We start from the raw sequence: 24,701 nt of genomic DNA, 5'->3' as shown, positions 1-24,701 counted from the left end.
GCGGCGCGTTGTCCTGCCCGGCGGCTCGGCGTCGGGGGCATTTCTCTGCGGATAATGGGGTTAAACCGAGCCCGACATCACCACCGGTCTTTGCCCGCCTCCGCGCCTTTCTCTTGGCTTTTAAACCCCAGGCACTGCTCTGGGACCTGGACCTCCTGTCGCCTCTACGATGACTCAGAGGTCACCTCTATCTACTTTAGGAAGGGATATAAAAAATACCTCGCTTTTGGTAAATTCCGCCATTTTACCGGATTTGCTCCGTTGCTCCACCCCGGGGTGAAAGCGGCACACCAACATGTTTTGCCATCTCTTTCCTAAACTTGTCATCTTTCAGCCACTCCACCCCTTGGGCCTTGATTACCTTTTCGTAATTCCACTTAGTATGACCGTCTTTCTAGCCTTTGTATCAATGTCTGTGACAAATTGGACCATCCCTCTTCAGCTGATCAAAGTTCCTTGCCTGCATTTTGCCCCAGAAAGCTTAACCTTCCCGAGAGAGTAGTTGGGAGTAAAAGCACAGGCTGAGACCTGCCAGGGGAAGAAAACAAAACTTCATTTCATGGGCTCACAGCCAGTTATCTGTTGCTCTTTAGGCCGCACCTCTGAAGGATCTTCCTGTAAACGATGAGCAGCATGTCGCTGTTCCCGCCTGGAAGGCGAGCAGTAAGCAGCCTGCGTTCACCATTCACGTGGATGAAGCCGAAGGAGAGACTCAGAAGAGGCCCAGCGAAGCTGAAAAGTCAGAATGCGAAGATGACCTGGCGTTTCGCTCAGCGCTTACTTTGCCTGAACAAAGGAAGCCGCTGGCGCCTCTTGATTATCCGATGGATGGTAGTTTTGGTAAGTTTTAATGAACCTCTGTTTCAAACCAGTGTAACCGTAATCATTAAATAGGTCAGATGGTGATGTTTTGTATTGTAAGACATTACGTTACATGATCCTTAGGTTTGTTGTCACAGGTTTAGAAAGGGTGTCTTATCTCAGACCTCATGACTAAGACGTGTCCTAGTGACCTACAGAAGGGTCCGAATCCTAATCAGGTGCTGCTTCCAGGACACGGCCAGTCCCACCAGTTGAATTAGATCGCAAACGTTTGTTTTCACCTGCCCCTGGAAATGTTTGCTCTGTTGCGAGAACAGCTTTCAGTTGTATTCAGGAGTCACTTTGTACATACCACTTCGGAGAGTGTCATTCGAAGATGCATCTTTACATATCGTGATTTCTAACATCTCTTCCAGCTTTAAAATTTTATTCTGTGAAGCCAGTCTGAGTGATCCTCTGACACCAGAGAGGAACGGTGCCCTCCTGCGAGTCAGTAGTTGAGCTCTGGGTTTTCGTACCTAAGCACATGTACCCTATAGCAGCAGCTACAGACAGTTGTGCCTACAGTTTGTGCAGCTTCTTTTACCATAGGGCTGTTGAGTCACAGGACAGCTCACTGTCCCAATCTTTTTTGTTTTGGTTCTGTTGATGATAGGTGGTCTGGGAGGAGCAAGAAAGAAAGTCCTTTGGGATTAAAATTCATGTGTTTTTATTTTTAAAATTTGTAACAAATTTTAACATCAAAGTGAACCTTGAAGCGAAAAGAATGATGGATGATCTTTGTTTCAAAAGATAATTTAAAATTACAAAAGAGCGAATCTCTTGTTGATTATAGTGTTAATTTGTTTAAACTACCCATAATAAATCTAAAAAGCCAATTTTCTCATTAATACATTTGTTAGCCCTGCTTCGAGTTACTGCCTAGATTGCATTTTGAATGCCAGATTTTAGGGTCTACAAACTCTTGGGGTAAATCCTATATACTACCCCCAAACTGGATTTTAACTCTGTCCAAAGAGGACCCCTGTGCCATCTGTCCCCATCTCCCATGGAAAACGAACGATACTTAACATGATACCTGATCCTTACACTTAATTTCCTGTTAGTGGCCTATCAGTATTTTTTCCTTGGTAGTTAAAGCTGAGTGGACAGAAGTACTAGAACCAGAGTGAAATATTCTATGTGCTTTGTCATGAGAAGCCTTTTCTAGTTGGGTGAAATTAGTGCTTCGCCGATGTGAGACTTCCTACAAGGGCAGTCACTTTTGACTATTAAATAGAAAATTAACTCGTGCTTTTGAATTCTCCCAGAGTCACCGCATACGATGGACATGTCGATTGTACTGGAAGATGAAAAGCCAGTGAGTGTTAATGAAGTTCCCGACTACCACGAGGACATTCACACATACCTTAGGGAGATGGAGGTAAAGGCTCTGAATCCACTTTTGTGCCGTTGTTTATTCAACATCGTGAAATGAGAGAATATTTTTAAGACTTTTAACTACCAGAGAATTACTCTACTTAGGTTTCTAGTACATAGCAGCTTCTTAGTGGTAATCTAACCGCAACGTGTAACGCTATGCTAAGTAACTTTCTCAACAGATTAAATGTAAGCCTAAAGTGGGTTACATGAAGAAGCAGCCAGACATCACCAACAGCATGAGGGCCATCCTCGTGGACTGGTTAGTAGAAGTAGGCGAAGAGTATAAACTACAGAATGAGACCCTGCATTTGGCTGTGAACTACATCGACAGGTTCCTTTCATCCATGTCCGTGCTGAGAGGGAAGCTCCAGCTCGTGGGCACGGCTGCGATGCTGTTAGCCTCGTAAGTCAGCTCGGGTTAGAGTGATTGGCACCTTTCTGTGTGAGGGAAGAAACTGTGATTTTTAAGTGTGACATTTCATATTCCACAAGGCAGAGCATCGATGGCTACTGCAGCAGTGACAGGCGTGGAGGAAACTTTTCTAATGTAGGGTCTTATTTTCCCAGATGTGGATTTCAGGGTCCCTCGTTGAATGAGCGTGGAGACTGGCCACGTTCCCACACTGGGACTAGACGACAAAGCTTGGGAGTGTGGTTTCTGCCCTTGAAAAGTGCTTTCTGGCCTATAAGCAAAATCTCACCTTCTCTCCATTAAGACGTGAAAACTAAAATTTAAAACTAAAACATAAAATGTTTCTTTTTCTAAGGAAATTCCCTAAATTTGGTGAACTCTGGCATTATTTCCATCTTGGGAAGTCTCATTTATTTCCTGTCGACTGCACTGGGAGAGATCTCTCACAAGCCCTTTGTTAATCGGGGTCTTTTCATTAGCATTTACCTGGTCTCTGCTAGAAGTGGTCAGAGATCAGTGGAAACAGGCAGTTGGTGGAGCGAGTAGGTTTCGGATTCGTTCTGTGTATTCTGCTAAAGGGATTTCGGAATTGGGATAAATAAACAAGCTTGCTGCTCTTTTAGAAGGACTGATTCCTTAAAACTTTTTCATTGTAGAAAGTTTGAAGAAATATACCCCCCAGAAGTAGCAGAGTTTGTGTACATTACAGATGATACCTATACGAAGAAACAGGTTCTGAGGATGGAGCACCTCGTTCTGAAAGTCCTCGCTTTTGACTTAGCCGCACCAACAGTAAATCAGTTTCTTACCCAGTATTTTCTGCACCAGCAGCCTGCAAACTGCAAAGTTGAAAGTTTAGCGATGGTAAGTTCATTTTGTTGAATCGAGATTCTCAAGTCCCAAGTAGGGGCAAGGCTGTTTCATTATACAGCTCTGGTCAAGGGATTTAGTCTTTGAGGACAGATTAGCGATGCGGTGTGGAAGCAAGCCTACCAGGCAGAAAACAGAAATTGTGGGAAAGCACTTGGAGCGGGGACCTGAGGATGACGTCTTGGGAAACGGTAGCCAGAAGAGTTGTTTTAAAAGTTTTTAAAAGGGGAAAAATAGAGGAAGAGAATGGAACAAAACACTAAGGTCGTAGATATAGATGAAAGAAGAGGCTATGGGAATTTTTTTCTACGGTTGCTGTACAGCCAGGAAGAAATTAAGTCAGAGGGCAGGGCTTTGAGGGTTTGACTTCCGGACCTCTTGTGATCAAGTCTGCTTATTTTTCATTCCAGTTTTTGGGAGAGTTAAGTTTGATAGACGCTGACCCATACCTTAAGTATTTGCCATCAGTTATTGCTGGAGCAGCCTTTCATCTAGCACTCTACACAGTCACGGGGCAAAGCTGGGTATGTATCACCGTGTTGTCCCACATCCACTGTGCAACTTAGTGCTTGTTCCAGACAAAGCTAGATTGTCCTGTACAGCTGAGGGTTGTCTAGATGGACTGACCTGGAGAAACTGTGTACTGTCTACACTGTGTAATGGCGTGTTAGGTGCAGAGCTTAATCTTGACTTGGACTTGAAAGGAATGCTTAAAGATTTCGGCTGTTTGGACCTGCTGGCAGGCAAAGTAGCGTACGGTGATCAAGTCAGCACAAAAAGAGATGGAATAATGGCTCGAGGAAACTGGAAGCTCTGTTAGTTGGAGGTGTTAGTACTGAAAGTTAACAAAAGTCAAGCTCAGTGCTATTAACTTGTAGTGTCCGCTACTAAAAACAGCTGTTTTCTTCTCCCTCCTCTGTAGCCTGAATCCTTGGTACAAAAGACTGGATACACCCTGGAAAGTCTGAAGCCTTGTCTCCTGGACCTGCACCAGACCTACCTCAGAGCACCACAGCACGCACAACAGTCCATCAGAGAAAAGTACAAAAATTCCAAGTAAGGATGAACATGAATAGATTTGAAGAAGCTGCTTTTTCCAGGCTATCATGTGGTTAGAGACATTTGAACTTTCTTAGAGAATTCACAAATCAGGCACAGCCTCCTTAGAAGCTGGTCCCTTAGCAGGCCATGTGTTAGTCTTACATTTGAGGGGGGAGAGGGGAGAGAAACAGGGCATACATGTATGTTTTTGGGACCAGACAATGGTTTTATAATCATTAACTCAGATAGACAGAAATAGCATTTTTGAGTTCCTAATAGATATGTCATTCTTTCAATGCTTACTAAAAATGGACTTTTTTATTTACAGGTATCATGGTGTTTCTCTCCTCAACCCACCAGAGACACTAAATATGTGACAGTAAAAGACTGCCTTTGTTTTCTAAGACTGAAATCAAAGTATATGGTGTACAGTTTTTATCTTAGGTTTTAATTTTACAATCATTTCTGAATACAAAAAGTTACCGGCAAGTACAAATTATGGTATCTATTACTTTTTAAATGGTTTTAATTTGTATATCTTTTGTACATGGAACTATCTTAGATATTCGGCTAATTTTAAGTCGTTTTGTTAAAGTATTAATGATGCCAACTGTCAGGATAATAAGAATAAGAATTAATAAATTGATTTGGAAAACTTGGTTTGTAAGTCAAATTTAATTTGAGGTAAAAAAGTTGACTTAAGATTTCACTCAGAAAAATTAATGTGGTCTCCTATAGGGAGACTGGGAAAGCATTTCTTAAAATTTTTTAAACTGTCAACTATATAGTTTCAGGAAAATAAACAAAAGTTCTGACATTTGTTTTTCTAAGCAACTGGACCAGTTTGCTGATATGGGCAGAACTGAAGCGTATCTGGAATAAGTATGCTTATTTATCAGCCATGATGATCCTAAGACTCTGAGCCCTTTGTATACACTAAGAAAATGCTTCTTCATTCCTCAACCTTTACACTTTGCTGAAGTGACAATTATTTAAAACCTGTTAAATGCTCCAGAAGGTCTATTTTAAAGGAAAATGTAAACTATATAAAGGAATGATTAGATTTTATGATGTACTTGTGGAGGAAAAAAAGAAACAAGATTGCTAGCACTTAAATAAATATCTTTTTAATAGTTATATATACACAAATGCAACTCTGTGAGCTTCAATTAGCAGCTCTCTTCTTTTTTCTCTTTTTCACTGGCTTTTTACTTGGTGCTTTTTCTGGTTTTGCACTGATGGTCTGTGTTCTGTGAATAAAGTAAATTAACAGTTTACTAACAAAATGAGTCTTAGAAGCTGATTCCACGACGACTCACCAGGCTCACACCACTGTGCTTGTCAAATGTCTGGATGACCAAAATAGGCGTTAGTTTTTCCAGTATGATATAACATTCGCCAACTACGAGAGTAAAATGCAGTAGCTTTGAAAAGTAATCCAAACAGTTTTATAGAATTAGGTCCTAATGTTTATAAATCTCAGGTTGAAGAAACCATAGAACAGCTGAATTTCTAATGAGGAAAGATGTCTTTTTGTTTGCAGTCCGGTGAGATGAGAATAAAACCAGAGAAATAAACCAGAAATTTGTTACCTTATTTTCTTTGGATTCTTATCTGGTTCTAAAATGATCATTTCTTCTTCTTCGCTGTCTGAAAGCACTATAGGGGCATCTTTAAGAAAATGTAAAGAAAGTAATTTAAGTACAGGCATATTTTGCTTTATTGCACTTGAAGATAATTCATTTTTTTACAAATTGAAGGTTTGCGGTAACCCTGAGTTGATAAGTCTGTTGGCAGGCACCGCTTTTCCAACAGACTCAGATGACGACTAGAATTTTTTAACATAAAGTATTAATACGGTATATACATTGTTTTACATACTGAGGAACCAAAAATATTATGTGATTCAGTTTATTATGGTGGTCTGGAGGCCAACCCACAATATCTCTGCTATGCCTATCACCTCTTGGAAAGTTTCCACACTGATTTTTTTATGCCAGGGTCCGAAGCTCTACTCCCCCCAACACACACAGACCAGCTGCTTTGGTGCAGGCCAACAGACCCCGCCTGGTTCTTTCCTTCCCTTAAGGAACTACTTGGAACTCCGAAAAACAGTATGTGCTTTATTTCCCCCAAATTCTTTAGTTCCATAATCATTTGGTACACGTCAGAAAAGTTAGAGTTAATATGCCAGTTAAACTGTTGGTGCTACTCTATAAGGTAGCACACTTTATCTTAGATCTAAAATGTTAATTTCTTTTATAAACACTAGAAAGAAAATACCTAGAAGCAGAATTGTTGGATCAAAAGGCATATACATTTAAAAAAGATTTTTGCCAAATCCCTCCAAAAGTACTGTTCCAATTTACATTCCAAGAAGTAGTATCTCAAGAACCCATTTCCTATACACATTTGCCAATTCTAGTACTTTTAAGATTGCCCAATATAGCAGTCAAATGCCTTCTCATTTTTTGCTCTGAACTTATTTCCTTTATTACTCTCAGGATTGGCATGTGTTACTGACCATTTGTATCTGAGAATTCCTTTTGTAATTCTTGTGCCCATTTTCCTCCTCAGCCTTTGTTAATGACATACATAAAATGTGAATGGACCCTTTTCCCAGTGGTCGGTGCATCAGGTATTTCGAGTCCTTCGATTAGTCCCTCCTTTTGTTCATATGTTTTAGAGAGGCTTTATTTGCTCCATCCTCCCAATTATCTGAGGACTCCTCAAGACAAACTGAATATTCTAGCTATCAACATTACCATCTTAGAAAAACAGTTCACACATATACAGAGGCGTATGAATGGTGCTCGCTGTAGCACTGTAACAGTAAAATCTGCTCTCTCAGTAAGGGAATGATTAAACCGACTAGTTACATTCATCACTGCAAATTGCTACATAGCATTTAAAAGGATGTGGCTGTTCATGTAAAAACACAGAAAAAATTCTAAAGTTTCATTCAGTCCCTGTGTGTAAGCAGCTTACGTCGGTGTAAATATACAGCAAAATACATGGGACAAGAGCTGGAGAGTAATACCAAAGAGAAGTAACCACTGGGAAAGCTGGATAAGGGTCCCGGGCACTGGGGAATTTTTGCCTCCGAAAGCCCCAGCAGGCTCCGATGTTTACAAGGCGGGCAGGTCTGTGCACGACAGACTCCGGAAGTGCAACTCATTTTCTAACCTAGGCCAAGCAAGAATTTGGTTTTCTTAAAAGTAAAAATATCCACAGGTAAAAACAATTTCACCAGTTTTATGGCTTTCAGAATGCAAGGAATGTCAAAGATTCCCCATATTCCAGATAATTCTAGAATTTTGTATGTTCTAATACTGCTCTAATATGGAAGCCACATGCAGCTATTTAATTTTATATTCACCAAAATTAACAAAATTTAGAATTCAGTTCCTTAGACAAGCTACATTTCAAGGGCCTCAACAGCTACATGTCACCAGTGGCTACTATATTGGACACTAGATATAGAACATTTCTAACACTGCAGAAAGTTCTATTTGGATACCACTATTCTAATATGTTACGTTACAGCCTTTATGTTTCAGTCTAGAAACTGTACAAAGAAAAAATAGCATGCAGGAATAAAATCTTTAAGACACCTTAAAACTGGCCCAGATATACATACATAAAAGAAATAAAGAACTAAACATTTTTTAATAACAATGCCACATTTACATACCAAAGAATACCACTACTCCACAAAGAAGCATATTCTTTTAGAAAAGAATTGGAGTTAATATTGCAGTTAAGCTCAACAATTCAGCTGAAATTTAAGTCAAAATATTTAGCCCCTAGAAAAAGAAACTGCTAATATAAAAAGATCCCTATTTTAGGGATATTTTAATCTGTACGCAGGAACAGATTATCTATACTATACTATAACTATATATCTCTCTCTATATATAATATATAATACAAGCCATAAAGCACCACCTACCTTGGCTTCCAATATTGGAGACTTCTAGTCCAGTGTCCATTTTTATACTGTCAAGAATGATCGCTTCATCACTGCCGCCTTCATCCTCATCTTCCCTCTCAGAGTCTTCGAGATCGCCCCAGGAGTTTTCTACGCCTTCTCCGATCTGGGCAGTTCCAGGAGTCCACAGTACAGGTTTAGAAACACTTAACAAGTTAAGAAAACTGAAGAACAAAAATATTGCTGAGGCGCTGCTGAGAAAGATGAGAGTGTTTTCTTCCTTGAAGACTGACTGCAGTGTGCATGCGCTTATGAGGGGGAGATACTCACCGACAGCTGTACTATGGATGGCTGAACAGTGAAGAAGAAATGTAAAAGTCCTAACTCAGGTAAGATTTTAAGGACATGATCGTGAGAAATAGCAAGAAAATTGTCAACATTTTAGTTGTAATAATTTTGGTGAATAGATGAGTAAGTAATTTTAAGAATGTGTAACAGTGCAGAGTGCTTGACTGTGCCATGGAGATGAAAGGACAATATTCTAAAGGAAAATGAAATGCTATAAATTGGACCTTAAAGAATTTTCTGGGTTTTGTAGGATAGCTGAAGAGAAGGTGGATGTTATCCATCGACTTAATATGATTCATCACTATCTTGTCTTGAATCTTAAATGTTTTCTCTAACAAAGTAGTGTTTCAGAAGACAAACTGCAGTATGCACACCCTTCACATAGCCTAAATAATGCCAGTGTCTTGAATCTTGCTTCTGAAAAGCACATCCAGTAAAGATACACTTCTGAAGGAGGTTCGGCTTCAGCAATGATTTCTTCTGCTTTCTCCTCCACGTCGGAGGTATCGACAGGGGCCTTTTCCATTTTAAATGCTGTGATCCTCTGATTTGCTATAGACTCTGCAAAACCAAACTTTCCACCTTCTTTCCTGTGTGGGTTTTTTTGGGAGGGGAGGTGGGATGGAGTGGACAACAGATGGAAGATGGGAAGGGAAAAACATATTTTATCCTTCTGATCGATGAGAAATACTAGAATACTTATTTGACTAACTTAACCTCACCAATTTATTACGCCTATCAAGAGAAATAAGAAGTTCCTTTAATTACCGTTCATTGAACCATGGGCCAGCACATAAGGGCTTAAAGGAGATTATTCTCTAATCCTCAAAGCAACCCCAGCACGCAAGCACTAAGCTTCCATGTCAGAGAAGACGCGGACGTGCTGGTTACAGATCTGCTTAACGTCTCATGGAAAGATGAGCATCAACCTAGTGGTGTTCTTTCAGTTAATTTAAGCTCTTTGATTCTTTTTTCCCTAAGAACATGTTAATTTAAAAATATATATATATATATCATGTGGCTTTTTAATACAGACTGTTCGAATTGTGCCACAATTCAACAGAGTTCAATCGACTTTCAAAAAACATTAAGCAGTGTATTCAACTGAGATTAACAGATTAGGCTCTGAGTGAGAAAACCCTATGGTTACCCCGGCGGAGAAAGATCCTGAACAGAAAAACCTATGAGAGGCCATTTGGTCCTAAAATGTTAAACTTACCTAACTTTCTGGTCATTCTCCAGAGCCTTCTGGATCAGCTCTGTAATTTCTGCTACTTTCACACCAGCTATTTTACTACATCTCAAAACCTATTTATAAAAATAAATTGTTAAAGACAAAAAGAAACAACATAGCTTTTTCTAACGAAACTAAAAACATGAGACTAGTTTTTCTAATTTTATAATTCAAGCCTGACTTTTTTCCAAATATGAAACTATAATGTAAACACAAGTTAAAGCGAGATGTGAGAGCTGTTTTAAAATATTTGAAGGGTGTCACGTTAAGGAAACCGACCCGGTAACGCCTCTGTAACACTGGAATGGATACCCGCGAAAAGGCCACGGACACCCACTACGTGCTCGGGGCACGCCCTTCCCTGAGTCACCCACAGCCCAGGTCCGCACATGGCTGCCCAGCATCCCAGCAGCTCTCATACAGCAAAGGTGCTCAGGCTCAGGGAGCTAACGGATCAGCGCCTCTGGAAATGTGGACCTGGCGGTAGTCACAATGCTGGTAACTTACTAAAATGCTGCATATTCACTGTAACCTGTACAGTGCAATATGTCCACACCTATTAGTCCTTATGTCCTAACAAGGTGGCGACGGTAGCGTTGCTCCCTATTGCACAGAAAAAGAAATGGATGCACGAAGATATGAAACTTGCCAAGGGTCAGTTAGTACGGGGCAAGGCTGGATCTCCAACTGAAGCAGCTTCTGCTCTTCACCCGCTGCATGGGATGCCATATGCCATCCATTCCTAAAAGCCCGTGTCAATCTAATATGTAGCCAAATCTGAAAACTGCTTATTGTACCCAAATTCTAAAAAACTAAAACGATTTTGTTACCTAATTTCTATTTTTTGACACTTTTTATTTTGTGTGTGTGAGTTTTGGGGGGGCGGGTAGGGATATGAATCTCTTTCCTCACTGGAAAGAAAAAAGATAGATCTAAAAGGTTTAGTTAGACTCTGGAGGGCCATACATGGGAGAAGCAAGGCAGGCAGACACCTTGTAGCCAGCCACCAGTCAACAGGGCGTTAAGGACAAATATTAACACATTCTGGAATAGATCACAAAATATCCTTGTTGAATTTTATTTTAAAGAAATAAGAAAAAGCTTCTAAAAAGAAGAGCCCCGTTCCTAATGGAACATTATCCAAAGCACTGACCTGGTCTTTCAGCAGCATGATGCCACCACTGGACTGGATGGTACAGATCTCTCGGTGCTTGTTCATGGCAATCACCAGCAGGCCATCCATTACACGTTCTTCTCGCTCATTGGGATCCACCAATAAATACGTTCTGAAATGAATGTTAAATGGAACGGAACAAATCTGAGGCTGAACACTTGTCAATTTTAAGATAGTGGAAATTTTTTTAAAAATGGCGTTAATAAAAACACAGCAAAGGCCTAGGGCTGTGGATGAGAGTCACTTTAATGGGAAATGATACGAGAAAATTATTGTTTTTATGGACACAAAATGAATGCTAAATGGACATTGTTAGTTACTATTACAGTAAAATCACATTAGGTTCATAATGGTTTTATGTAAATAATATATCATCTAACCCTAATGCTATCACTTTGATTAAAAAACCTGTGGCTCATCAATAAAAACTTAGATAACATTAATTTGGTTGATCTTAAAGCCTAATGTCCTCTACTCTGAAGTTCTTTCAGCTTCCGCTAATGGCTCATTAAAAAGAAAGACTGCACTTCTGCACCGTCTCACGTTAGCCTCTCGACATCTGTGGCCACTGGCTTCTCGAAATGTGGCTAGTCCAAAGTGGGATGTGCTGTGAGTGTAAGACACTGGATTTCAAAGATTTAGTAGAAATAAAAGAATGTAAAATATTTCACAAATAATTTTTACGATACTGATTACACATGAAAATATCTTAGATATCTTAAAATAAAATACATCAAAATTGACATTACCCAACTCTTTATCTTTTTAATGTGGCTCCTGGAGAATTTTAAGTTACATACATGGCTCATGTTGCATTCCTACTAGACAGTGCTGGCCTATTTCCTTCTAATGAAATTCTACACTTTAATGACTAAAAGTTGAAAGCTTTTCTCTAGTTCTTAGTCATAAAATTGTTAAACTCTCTTATTTATACCTCGTTTCTCAAGAGATTGAAGGCTCAAGCTTTCACTTCAAGGTACCTAGGACGCCAGTTTGCTGCTGTAGGAGGAATTAGCAGTGAGCTGTGAAGAAGCCGCTGAGAAGCTGGAGGAAACTAAATTTCTTCCATTTGTGAACCACTCCGCCTTGTGACCTGCTCCTAGAACATCTAACATGCTCCCAGGTGCTGCTTCCCTTAATCTACAGTAATTCTCACCCCGCTCTCCCACATTAGGGCCCAGCATACGATTCTCTTAACATCCGTACAACTCTTAAGAAGGATGAGACACTACCATGTGGCAGTAAATCCATAAACTTCTGATATGCCATAAAAAGAAAAACATGGAACCTCTTCATTATAGAAGAATCTGTCATTTCTACTGAGAAAGCTCTGCCAACTGAAGCCCCTACAAAAAAAGAACTGCGAGACATTTTAACATTGAGGGAGGAGTTTGTTCATCTGTCCTTGGCACACTGGCGTAAAACAAGCGAGTTCCCGGCTACAATTAAGACTTCGGCCCGTGGCAAGGCTGAGACCTACCCTTGCTGGAAGAAGGCAAAACTGACACAGATGGGCATGTGGTGGATGCTCAACGGCACGGGATCCCGCTCCTCTGGAGTGTACTGTGTGAAAACACAAGCTTCAGCAACTCGTCACTAAGTCATGAATACACTAAACATCATCTTGCACGACAAATGTTACGATAAAAAACGAAATTCTTTTAATCCTCAATGAGTACCTAAATAAATTCTACAATTACCTATCTGACTTTGCTACTCATGTTCCTTTACGCATCTGTCAAAAAGCTGTATTGAGGTATATTTTACATACCATAAGGTCCACCCATTTTAAGAATATGATTCACTTTTTAGGACAGCTAAATAATGCACCACATCCAGTTTTTTAACATTTCCCTCACTCATCCTCCCCTGCCCCACGGGAAACTTCCCTTGAGCCTGTTTGCAGTCAAATCTCACTCCCAGCCTGAAGCAACCACTGATCTACTTTCTGTCTCTACGACCTGCCTTTCCTGGACATTCCATATAAGCAGAATCAAAAGATTTTTAGGCTTTGGCATCTGCGGCCTTTCAGCTTAGCATGTTTCATCCATCTTGTAGTTTGGTCCTTTTTACTGATGAACTGCGTTCCACTGTATGGATTTTGTGTTTCCATTCGCCAGCTGATGAACATTTGGATTGTTGCCAGTTTGGGGGTATTACGAATAATGCTGCTATGAACATTTACGTAAAAGTATGAGTAAACATACACTTTCATTCTTCCTGAGTAGGTTCCTAGGCATGCACTTTCTGAGCTGTATACGTTTATACTTAGCTTTTTAAGAAACTGCCCCACTTTTCCAATGTGGCCGTACCATTTTACATTACCGCCAGCAGTAATTGATACCTTTTTCTGTCTACTAACTGCTCTTTTTTTTTAGTTCCTCATATTGACTCCCTTCTCTAAAAGAATGTCTCTATTTTTAATGAACTTTTGTCCCCTCTTCTAAGTCTTTAGAGTCTGCTCCATTCTAATGCCTAAAAGCAGCACCGTGAATGACTGCTGGAAGAATTCAGGCCTCTGATGTTTCCTTTGGTAACTTTGGGACTCAAACTACCACCGCAGTGCACTTTCATTATTACTCCAGCATGTCATTTACAGAAACTGAAATAGGCATGTTCAGCGTAAAAGAGAAAGACAACATAACCTGCACAGCTCAACAGTTTTCAAAATGTGGTCCTTGCATCAGCAGCTTCGATATCCCGAGAGCCGTTAGAAGTACAAAGTGGTAGGTCTTACCGCCCGCCCTTCCCATTCTGAGGGTGGAGCCCAGTGATGTGCTTGAATGACCCTTCCAGGTATTTCTGATGGACTTAGCCCCAAAGCAAGCAGAAATACCTCACTGTGCTGAGAATTATGTATTTCTCATACATGTGGTCTCTAAACATAAGCGAACCACTTCATCTAATTCTCAATCCCAGAAGAAATCGAGTTTTAGAAAACCAGGCTAGGGTGTGCTTTCACCGAGACACTTCAATACATAAGACTTAAGGATTTCGAGGGCAATTTTGACCACGTAGTTTTTGCCTTATGAACAAATTTTAGAACATATCTCATTTCCGTCTACAACAAAACTTCACCAGTAACAAGTTGCCTGCACGTCAAGGATAGTCACTCATTCACAGAAAGGGGCCTGGCTCGCATCTCGGGAGCTTACCAGTGTTACTTCATCTCCTTGGACTGACACATCAGGTCTTCGGAAGTGACACAAGGCTACAATTGCAGCAATGCTGGCAGCATCAATAATATTTCCATCATGATTTAGTAAATGTAGGTCCACACGTATTTGCCAAACCTGAATGTGAATTTAAAACAAAATTAAATCCTAACTGATTACAACCAGTGGCTATTTAAAAGGAAAAGTAACACTGCGTGCAGATTTTTCTCTTGCTGTTAAAACATGCAGTTACTCCTATTATATCGATAAAACTGTATTTAAAAAAATGTTAAGCCAGACCAACATATGAAATGCCAACAGTTCACCTGAGTCATTTGACAACAGAAAAACATATGCTCTAAATATACAGAACCATTCTACATTCAATACTAAGCATTCCCTAACTTCCAGTCTAATTATATTTCTATTGTTTCTCCTAACTTAAATACCTCGAGCTCTCGGTTATATGTAATATTTATGATAATTATAAAAGCAATGTAAATATAAAGTGTCATATTCAAGTATGGAATGTGGAAAGGCTAAATGAATTTTCTGGAGTCAAAAAGATGATAAAAATATCCTAATCGAGAATACAGTTCTAACATCATCATGCAGAACAATTTACTGAGTAAGATTTCTAATGTCAGCTTACTACGGACTCACTGTGTGGCTCTGTAAGTCAATTAACCTATCCAAATGAAGAATTTAAACTGTTCTTCAGTTCTTCATTCGTATAAAAGGAAAAAACACCTGCTTCTATCAACTCACTTAAATAACAAGAAAATAAATACTATATGAAAAACTACAAGTTCTTTGAATAAGACATTTTTACAAAAATCCGAACTGCTATTTTCACCAATGTTTTTTGTCCCTTCAGAGAGAGATGACACAAAGTTCTATGGGTGGCACTCAGGAATATTTGAAGTGAAGTGACCCAGTATAAAACTAAATTAACTTAAGCTCTGAGAATTAATGTATAGCCAAAGGGATCCACGAATCAACAATACTCATCCTAAGATTAAGAATTTTGGGCATATTCCCCACCTTTTCACCAGCAACAACACAGAGAGATTCAGTGTCTATACACTTCGAATTTCTTAGACATCTTTCCAAGAGACGATTCAACTTCACCAAGAGATCTGACTGCCTGTGAAAACAGGAATGGGCTAATGTCACCAGGCATTAAAACAATACTTTGCTGCCTTTAGATTCTCCTCTGGTTAAAACAGCTTAAGAAGATTTAAATACCTTCCAGGTTCAAAAGCTGGGGCGGCCATCTGAGAGAGCTCAAGGTTAAAAAAAAGAATACCTTCTGTTGCCCTATTGAGTTTTGGAGAAACAAGTTCACAGGAAACCTGTCCAAGAACTCTGCAAAGATAAAGGACAAATCTGTTAACTCAATATATTCCTAATTAATAAAAAAAAAAAAACTAAAACATACCAATCAAGTTTCAATCTTATTGAGTTAACTCAATATATTCCTAATTAAAAAAAAAAAAAAACAACTAAAACATACCAATCAAGTTTCAATCTTATTCTGAGTAACAGCACACTCAGTATGATATACCATTAGAAATTGATACTATATATAAAATATAGTAGTAGAATTTATACAGGAATAAAATACATATTGGCATATCCAAAGAGATGACAGGAAAAACATCTCGTATTACAATACTGACTATTCCACAAATCCTCAAAAAAATTACTGACCTAAACCTCTCTTTTCTAAAATAACTTTTTATTGATAAAAGATGGCATGAAAACTTGAGATTTCTTAAGAGTTTTCCTATGGCTTGGTACGGCAACATTATTTGACCAATGTCCTCACAAGTTCCAATGATTAAAAACCTGATTCTCATGTCACTCAGAAAAGAGGAAAGTAGGACCCACTTACTGACAATAAGTGCAGGAAATAAGTTTAATGCAATCAAGAACTATGTAATATTCATATGACATGATGTATACTTATAATTAAAAATTTAAAGTGTGACTATAAATAAAAAACTTTGCATTAAAGAAAATATACTTATTTTTTAGAGCTAAACAAAATAATGTCCAGACTTCTTCGCTGCTTTGTAGACAACTGAGTCAATTAGGTTCTTTCAAACTTCCCCACTGAGGTTTTATCTAATTTGAATCCTATTACCTTGTTTTCCCAAGTTCCACAATACAGCACCCGTAATCTGTTCCAAATGAGATCTTGATGTTCCTGTAATCATAGGTTTGTCTGCCATCCAGGCGCTGTAAGCACAACATCCATTCGTTTATTCCTTCAACAATTATTTGTGGAGCAGCAACTCTGAGCCAGACCCTGGGGCAAGTGGGATCCTAAGCACCCCCGGAGGAAGGTGGAAACGAGGTGCCCGGGCACTGACAGGAGGTGGGGTGACTCGAGCCTTGAAAAGAACCCGCTGGAGCCAAATAAAGCCTAGGGGCCTGGGAACCCACCGGCCGTCCCCACGGGGGCCTGCGAGGGCGAGGTCGGGGCGTTCCAGCCGGAAGGCTGCGGGCGGCCGGGCGACCTGAGCGCCCACGCAGCCCGAAGTCCCCCGGGGCCGTTTACCTTCTTCTCCTCGATGGCGCGGAGGAGGAAGCGGCGCTCGCAGTTGGAAAGTGGTGTCTCCTTCATGCCGTCGAGTCCCGGGGTCCCGGGGCGGCGCGACCCGCGGCCAGGGGGTAACCGAGCGTCTACACGCGCGCCCAGCTCTCTGGTGGCGCGGGCGAGTGACGTCATCAGGGCGCGGCGGCGCGGCGGTCGCGTGTGCGCATGCTCGGAGCCGGGGCGCCGCCGGCCCGGGCGCGGCCGAGGAAGTGCGTGCTCCTGAGCGCGGGGATGTTTCTTTTACCTCAAAGTGCAGGGGAGAGGAGGCCCCCAAATTAGGCATCAGTGATAGAAATTAATGCGGGCGTAGCGCCCCCACGCCGCACCGTCCCCTCAGTGCTGGCAGGTGGGCGGGACGGGCGGCCCTGCTGTGTCCCAGGTGAGGAGGTTGAGAGCCCGCGACTAGGACGCGTGGGGGCGCAGTGAGGGGCGAAACGCTGGCCTGAGCGGGCGAGCTGCGGCGCAGCCTCCGAGGCCCGAGGTGACAAGAATGGAGACTATCCCACTTCGGAACCAAGGATGTCACAACTGCCACTGGCTCGAACAGAGTTTGCTGTTCCTGTCTTAGTGTCGCTCCAGTTATTTTGAACCGATACTTTTACGGATGTAGCGGAAGCTTGGCGCGTCCGTGCTGCCAGCCCCGAGCTTTTTCTTTTTCTGGAGAGGCGGCCTCAAGGAGTATTAAAAGCAGGAACTCCAACTACCTGGGTTGGATTTAAATTCTTTTTTCATTTTACTTTTTTTTAGGCGAGGCAACCCTTGGTTGACCTTACAGATTGCAAGGACCTTGTCAAGTTGCAATTCCTTATTTATTTTTTACGCCTACAGCAACTGATCTTTCTAGGTGGTCTCCCATCCAAGTACTAACCAGGCCCGACACTGCTTAGCTTCCGAGATCAGACGGGATCCCTCTTATTCAGGGTGGCACGGTTGTAGACTGTTTTCACATTCTGACACTGCACGTTGACTAATTCTGTGACCCTAGCCCAGTTAGCCTATGTGATTCACTTTACTCATTGGCTGCAAAGTCAGAGTGGCAAACATATTCGTTAAGAGGGATAAAAGCAAGTTAATACATGTAAAATGCACCGGCGGTGTAAGCACTAGTATCGAAGTATTTGCATAGTATTATTTTGTTTCCATTTGCTTCAGAAGTGACAGGCACTGGAGGTCCTATGACAGCATCCTTTCTGTTTCTTTTGTCTCTTTTCACACTCATTTTTCTACCAGTGTTACAGTTTAGTCTCACTTTGTAACACTTCCAAGTTATATACTCCATTATTTGTGAAGGCCTCCTGTGTCCCAAGAATAATTCAAGTGCTGGATAAACATTTGGACAGATCCTGTCCTTTAAGGAATTTATATTCTCTTTGAAGGAGACAAGCAATAAAAATTTAAATAAAACAAGTTCACAGGCTAAGCTATCTGAGAATGCGGATGCTATTTTAATAGGGGTGTTGGCAGGAAGAGGTCGCTTGGTAGAGGTGATACTTCAGTTAAGGAAATCCTCTGATGAGAAGGAGCAACCACGATATCTTGGGTGAGGGGGCCGGGTGAAGGAAAAATGTTTCAAGTAGAAGCAGCAACCTGAGCCAAGACAGATAGGATGAGCTCCACATGATCTGGACACAGGAATCGTGAAGTAGGAGGAAAGTGGACAGAAATTAATGACCACATGCTTAGTTGCTGATTTTCGAAAAAAGCAAGATTACAGGGTACAGGCCATTTAAGTTCTTTAACAACATAATTTCATATTTATAGCAGTTTCGCAAACTCCTGGCTAAATTCATCATTTAAATCCTTGGATTCTTTCATGGACATTTTTCCCTTTCCCTTCAGAAATGAAATAGGCCTTTATTGAAACAGCCTATTCTTTCCTGGGAAGCATCTTGGTTGTAGAAGAAGATTGGACTTTGGCATCAGATAAACTTCAGTTCAAATAGACTTGGTGAGTTAAATAATCCTGCTGAGCTTCAACTTGTGTATCTTTAAACTGGAAATAATAACTACTTTGGTCCGAAAGAAAGCACCTAACACAATGTTCGAAACATAATAACTGTTCACACGTCAGTTTCCTTCCTGTTTCTCTTGACAAGGCTCCCCGTGAAACTGTCCAAAGTCGCTGAGGCAGCTTGCTGTTCTGAGATTGCTGCTTGGTGACCTCGCCTTGGCTTTCCTTCCACGTTTGTGGAATCTCCACTGTTCTTTCCTACTTTCAATATTGTATTGTTGCAGTTTTAGCGCTGCAGTGTTTGTCTTCTGTTGGAGTTAATCCAAAAGTGTATAACCCATCTCCACTCACATCTGCGTACCATCGTGAAATATATTTACTTCACAGCCTTGTTTTTAGTAAGACATTTTCACACACCCGGGGGACCTTTGTTTCGTGCTTTCAGGGGGAAAACGTTTTTGACGTTTGAGAAGAGGTTCAGAAGAGGTTGCACATTCTGCCCTTCAAAAGAATTCGTTTCAGTAAGCGTGTTAACCCAGATGATCTGTCTAAATATAACTCGGTTTTCAACATATTTGAGTATACGTCTTCTCTCCTCTTTATTGGACATCTGTTGCTTCGTCTGACCTGTTTCGTGGGGAAATGCCGCTTCCTGAGCCCACGTGACTCTCCTGTTACGTTAACTGCAGGCCGAGGTGTGACCAGGCCCTCTTAATCAGGGAACCCATCCCTCTCTCATGGACTGTTCACCCATGTGGATCTGGGAGAGAGCAGGTCTTTCCTCCTCCAGGATTATAAACTCTAAGGACTACACAAGTCTGGGACTGTCAGGGGCCATCTTACTACGACATGGAGAGAACCTATTTGAAAATGAAATCACACAGAGGCCAGCAGAACTAAGAAATGAGAGAGGGAAGCAGAGTTCTCATGTGGAAATAGTTTGTACTGGTTCTTGGACTTTGCAGTTGGTGATACATTTGAGTTGCTCATTTGTGAAATGTGTCCAAAAGAATCCTGACTACACTTCTACTAGAATGTAGAGATCCATGTCTTATCAACCTTTATAGCAACCACTGAGTCTGGGCATGTACCTCGTGAATAAATGGATTAATGGCCTGTTATAGCACATCTGGTGGAAGACATTAATAAGTGGATGAATAAATGGAAAAATGGAAGCTTACATTTTTATTTACCATATAATATGTCTGCTGTACAATTTGTCTATATGGAAATTGGTTTCCCAGAAATTATCCTGGAAAGAAATAATACAAAATGTTAAGGTGGTTATCTTTGGGTGGTGGGATTCTGGGAAAATTTTTTTCTTTTTGAATTTTTTTCTTTATCAATTTCCCAAATCTTCTATAAGGCATATGAATAGCTTTTATCATAAGAAAAAGTTTTTTAAAAATCATGTTTTTCTTTTCTTGTTCTGACACGTTTAACTATTTAAAGGCATGTTGGCTTTCAGCTACATTTTTACAAAGACATTTGTTTAGGGTTTTTTGTTTTTTTTTTTAAGACTCAAACTGGGAAGATTATCCAGGTGGACCCAATGTAATGACAAGGATGAGGGAGGCAGGAGAGGGAGAGGGAGGGAGAGGGGGAGGGAAAGGAGGGAGGAAAGGGAAGAGAAAGTCAGAGACAGAGACAGAGAGAGGGAGAAGGGAGGGAGGGAGGGAGAGGAAGAGAGGGAATGAGAACGGGAGAGCAGAGGCCGAGGGCAGAGAGGAGAGAAGGTGCCTTCCAGCTGGCTCTGAAGGTGAGAAGGGTTTGAGAACCGAAGGATGTAGACAGCCTCTAGAAGCTGGAAAAGGCAAGGAAATGGATTCTCCCCCAGAACCTCCAAATGCGGACTTGTTTTAGACCTCTAACCTCCAGAACTGTAAGGTAATAAAGTTGTGTTGTTTGAGCCATTAAATTTGTGGTAATTTGTTACAGCAGCAATAGGAAACTAATAACAGATTGCCAGATAAAATTCAGCATGCTAAGTTAAACAAGAAATAATTTTGGATAAGCAACAAATAATTTTTTTAGTATAAGTATTTCCAATTTGTCCCAAATATTGCATGGGATATACTTATACTAAAAATTTCCTGGTCTGATCATTCCAACATTATTGCCCATATCTGAGACTGGTTTAGATGTTTGTGCTGTCTCTATTTTTTGTCTTTATAGTATGTCTCACGATTTTTTGATGAAAACCAGACATCATACACAGGGTAAAAGGAACTGGGGTACTAGGCCCTGAGTGATGTGTTGGTAGGCTGTGGGGCGGGGAAGCATTCTGTAGTCCTATGATGGGCTCCCAGTCATTTAGTGAGCCTGGGCGCCTGGGCCCCTGGGCCTTACAAGTGATTCTCAGCCTCCCACCCCACCCTCCTTAGGTGAGGCAGGAGGCTGGCGGGGAGGAAGACTGGAAGGATGGAGTTGGATCCTTCTTTTCCCCCAGGGCAGTTAGACTCTGGTAAAACCCGTCTGTCTGGCTCTGGTGGAAGTTTCTCTGAGGGCAGGTCTCGTCAAGAAGGACAAAGTGCTCTGGCCTTATATGAAAATGGATGCCTTCCCCCACTCCCTTTGCCAGAAGCCTGAGGAGATTTTTCCCCTGTCTTCTCCATGAGAGCCTGGTAGGGCTTCTGAAGGTAAAGCTCAGGAACCGTGGGAGCCAACCTATGGGTGGCTCCCCAGCTGGAGTTTTTACTCTCAAACTTGTTTACACTAAGCCTCCAGCTACTAGTTCACTGCAGCTTGGGTTGCCTACAACCACCTGGTCCCTGGGGGCTCTCTGTAGTGAGCTTCTGCTCTGGTAACCAGTGGCTTTCTGCACCCGCCTCCTGCCTCACCAGATCACATGGCAGTGGTTTGTCCTGTGACTGCACTTCTGTGATAGATCTAAGAAAAGTTTTAGATTTTAGTTCGTTCCGTTTTTGTCATGTTGTGTGGACAGCCGTGACCATGACCAAGCTGTCTACATGTTGGACCTGAAACTGGAAGTCCCATGAAGTGAAGAACAAAAACATTCTTTTTAACAAACATGCATGTAACACTTACTATGTGCCAGGCCCTAATTTAAGCACTTATAAATATTAATCCTACTAGTTACCTTAGAAGGTTGATAAAATTATTATTTTACAGGTGGGAAAACTCAAGGCTGAGAGAGATTGAGTAATTTGCCAGGGTCCTACAGCAGCAAATCACAGGAGCAAGATTCACACCCACACCATCCGTCTCAAGGGACAGTATGCATAACCACTACACGGTGCTGCTGCTTGTAAATGTGAGTCCACTCCTGAGCCAAGGCGATGACCTCCACCTGGGCACTAGTCCAGTTCATTCCCTTTCTCTGGGAGGGTCTTTGCTTCCTTTCTTGATTACTTTGCGGTTGACATCTACATAGAGAAGAAAGCTGCTATTATTAGGTTACCCAAACCCAATTAGAAATACAGTCATGAAGTAGGGCTCGTCGACACAGAGAGACATGGAGAGGTCCAACTGTAATCCCAAAGCTTGCCTACGGCGAGAGTGAAATTGGCGTTGAGCTCTCATTGCCAAGCGGTAGGAAAAGCTGTACGTACGAAAGTACTGTTCTCGACTGAGAGACTCTGACAGATCATGTCATTTGTTCAACCTTAGCCACTCTCCTTTAGCCCCAGAGCGCAGCGATGTTGCACCTATGGCACCGACCAACTATTCAAGTTAATGATTTAAGAGGAGAAGCTTCTACTTTACTGCTTGTTCACTTCTAATGTTGCCTAGGAAGGGAGGCTTAGGTGGTTTCAGAAGCAGCAGCAGCAGCAGAAGTGGAACACCAGATGATGCTGACTCTGCAGCGAGGTAACGGGGGCCAGCCGGGCCAGAAGGCGGCATTATGTGGACACATCTCTTTGACAGGCAGCATAATACTTGTTTGAGATAGTGCTTCCGTGATGGGCAGCCTCTAAGATGGCCCCTGTGATTTCTGCCTACTGGTATTTAGGGCCCGTGTCATCCCCCACCTTTGAGTGCCCTGCCTCTAACCAATGGATACCTCAACATGGAGGGCATGACATTTCTGACTAGATGACCATAGAATATAACTTCCATCTCGTTTGAAGATTCTCTCCCTTAATGGCTTGGATGAAGCAAGTTTCTATGTTGGGGAACCCCATGTGGCAAGGAGCTAAAGGCGTCCAGCCGACAGCCATGTAGATAGTGAGCCCCACGATCCACAGCCCATGTGGAATTGAAGACAGCCAGCCATCACTTACATGAGGTTGGAAACAGACTCTTCCACGTTGAGCTTTAGGATGAGCCCCAGCCCTGGCTGATGTCTTAGTTGCAGCCCTAAGAGAGGCCTTTGGGCTGACCCTGCTCAGCTTTCCTGACCGGCAGAAACTGGGGTGGTTAACGTGCATTTAGGCTTCTAAGAAGCAGTGGGCAGCCAGTGCAGTTCCTAGCGCTAGCTCTTCTGAGGTAAGCATTACTTCTGGGGTCCAAACCTCACTGGCCTGTTTGCATCTCATTGATAGTGCAAAGAAAATCTCCATTTGACATTTTTTGCAACCTCTGACTTCATCAAAATGCTGCTAAAACACTTTGTGAAGGAATTTGTGGTACATAAAATGGTAGGTCTGTACCACTGAAGTATGCTTCCTTTACTGACCAGAAATTTTTTAATGATCTCTAAGAGGTTGCCTGAAAGGAAAGCATGGTTTGTATCTCAAGAATCTTGCTATAGTTGAGTACTAATGGACTAGAACTGTAATGTAAAATGCAGGAGGAAATGACTTCTAACATTCAAATGGAAAGAAAAGACTTGACCAACTTTGCTTTTACTTAAAAAAAAAACAAAAAACTGAGCTCGAAAATATAGTTTCTTAAAAGTCACTGACAAACAAAAATCTATTCAGCAATGGACTTTTTAAAATCTGATCTGATAATGTTATCTGAAAAGGCAGAATGCATATTAAAATCTCAGTTATGAGTACTTACTGTAAAAAGAAATATCAGTATCTGCTTATAAACAGGGCCTGGAAGGCAAGATTGAAGTTAGGAGAGATTACATAGTATGTCTGATGGTGGCATTTTTCTTTAATTTCTGTTTCTGATACTACTGATAAAAATTGGATTGTGTAGCAAGTAAAAATCTGTGAGAATCCAGTTATTTATATAAATATTTTGTGTGCCAGGCTCTATTCTAAGCACTGAGACAATGCAGTAAACACAACAGTCAAAGTCTGTTGGAGCTGTTATAATATAGCTGACGCTCATTAGCACTTACTATGTATAGACACTTTTCTAAGATGTTTACATACATTAGCTGATTTAATCTTCACAACCCCTTTACAAGGGAGATACTATTATTATCATCCCCATTTTATGGGTGAATAACTTGAGGCAGAGATCAAGTGACTTTCTCAAGGTCACAAAGCCATTTAAGTGACAGTCAGGATTTAAATCGATGATGCTGCCTGGTTCCAAGTCTATGTGCTTAAGCCATATACTGTCCTGCCTCTCAATTATAACAGTTTCTATCTTATAGGTAGAACTGTGTTAAAACAGGTGGTTATAAGCCCTCAGCACAGTCAAGAAATAAAGTAAGTGCTCAATAAATATTTGTTGAATGATTAACTATGCAAGCTCTTAATAAATTATACCATAGTAAATAGAATACTTGCATACTCTATTATGGCTGAATAATTCAACTTTTTATTTTTCAACTTTTTAAGTTCCCTTGTGTATATTATATCAGCTTTGTAA

The 24,701-nt window shown here is 41.2% G+C and overlaps 2 protein-coding genes and 1 long non-coding RNA gene across 7 annotated transcripts; 2 read left to right on the top strand and 1 right to left on the bottom strand.

Moving 5' to 3' along the window:
• Positions 1-579: 579 nt before the first annotated feature.
• CCNA2 (cyclin A2) lies at positions 580-5,226 on the top strand. Its single transcript, XM_025050914.1, has 7 exons — positions 580-840; positions 2,133-2,245; positions 2,424-2,647; positions 3,313-3,520; positions 3,937-4,050; positions 4,449-4,582; positions 4,896-5,226. The coding sequence occupies exons 1-7, from the start codon at positions 825-827 to the stop codon at positions 4,942-4,944; spliced, it is 858 nt and encodes a 285-aa protein (XP_024906682.1). The 5' UTR covers positions 580-824; the 3' UTR covers positions 4,945-5,226.
• Positions 5,227-5,672: 446 nt separating this feature from the next.
• EXOSC9 (exosome component 9) lies at positions 5,673-17,150 on the bottom strand. Of its 2 annotated transcripts, none has more exons than XM_006917745.3 (12): positions 16,976-17,150; positions 16,559-16,653; positions 15,658-15,777; positions 15,454-15,556; positions 14,410-14,547; positions 12,735-12,817; positions 11,234-11,366; positions 10,066-10,154; positions 9,290-9,436; positions 8,520-8,704; positions 6,160-6,238; positions 5,673-5,817 (listed from the first exon to the last, which is right to left on the bottom strand). In XM_006917745.3, the coding sequence occupies exons 1-12, from the start codon at positions 17,144-17,146 to the stop codon at positions 5,733-5,735; spliced, it is 1,428 nt and encodes a 475-aa protein (XP_006917807.2). In that variant the 5' UTR covers positions 17,147-17,150; the 3' UTR covers positions 5,673-5,732. The 2 variants fall into 2 exon arrangements, with proteins under 2 accessions (XP_006917807.2, XP_024906681.1); XM_025050913.1 differs by having other exon boundaries at positions 15,454-15,575; positions 16,976-17,149.
• Positions 17,151-17,198: 48 nt separating this feature from the next.
• On the top strand, positions 17,199-22,791 carry LOC107196091. Of its 4 annotated transcripts, none has more exons than XR_003048064.1 (3): positions 17,199-17,393; positions 18,854-18,962; positions 22,098-22,791. It is a non-coding gene; the product is annotated as an uncharacterized LOC107196091 (long non-coding RNA). The 4 variants fall into 4 exon arrangements; XR_001517402.2 differs by lacking the exon at positions 22,098-22,791 and adding an exon at positions 19,411-20,162; XR_003048062.1 differs by lacking the exon at positions 22,098-22,791 and having other exon boundaries at positions 18,854-20,162.
• The last annotated feature ends 1,910 nt before the right edge of the window (positions 22,792-24,701 follow it).

This window comes from Pteropus alecto, unplaced genomic scaffold (genome assembly GCF_000325575.1).
Source record: "Pteropus alecto unplaced genomic scaffold, ASM32557v1 scaffold17, whole genome shotgun sequence".
Classification (NCBI taxonomy): Eukaryota; Metazoa; Chordata; class Mammalia; order Chiroptera; family Pteropodidae; genus Pteropus; species Pteropus alecto.
Note: the sequence above shows the minus strand (reverse complement) of the source record. Positions and strands in the feature narration are given on the sequence as shown.

Coding starts and splice junctions, on each gene's coding strand:
- CCNA2 (XM_025050914.1), top strand. Junction 3,521..3,936: donor AAGTTGAAAGTTTAGCGATG/GTAAGTTCATTT, acceptor TTTTCATTCCAG/TTTTTGGGAGAGTTAAGTTT. Junction 4,051..4,448: donor CAGTCACGGGGCAAAGCTGG/GTATGTATCACC, acceptor CCTCCTCTGTAG/CCTGAATCCTTGGTACAAAA.
- EXOSC9 (XM_006917745.3), bottom strand. CDS start 17,146: ATGACGTCACTCGCCCGCGCCACCAGAGAGCTGGGCGCGCGTGTAGAC. Junction 9,437..10,065: donor GAGAATGACCAGAAAGTTAG/GTAAGTTTAACA, acceptor AAACCCACACAG/GAAAGAAGGTGGAAAGTTTG. Junction 5,818..6,159: donor AAGAATCCAAAGAAAATAAG/GTAACAAATTTC, acceptor CTTTATTCACAG/AACACAGACCATCAGTGCAA.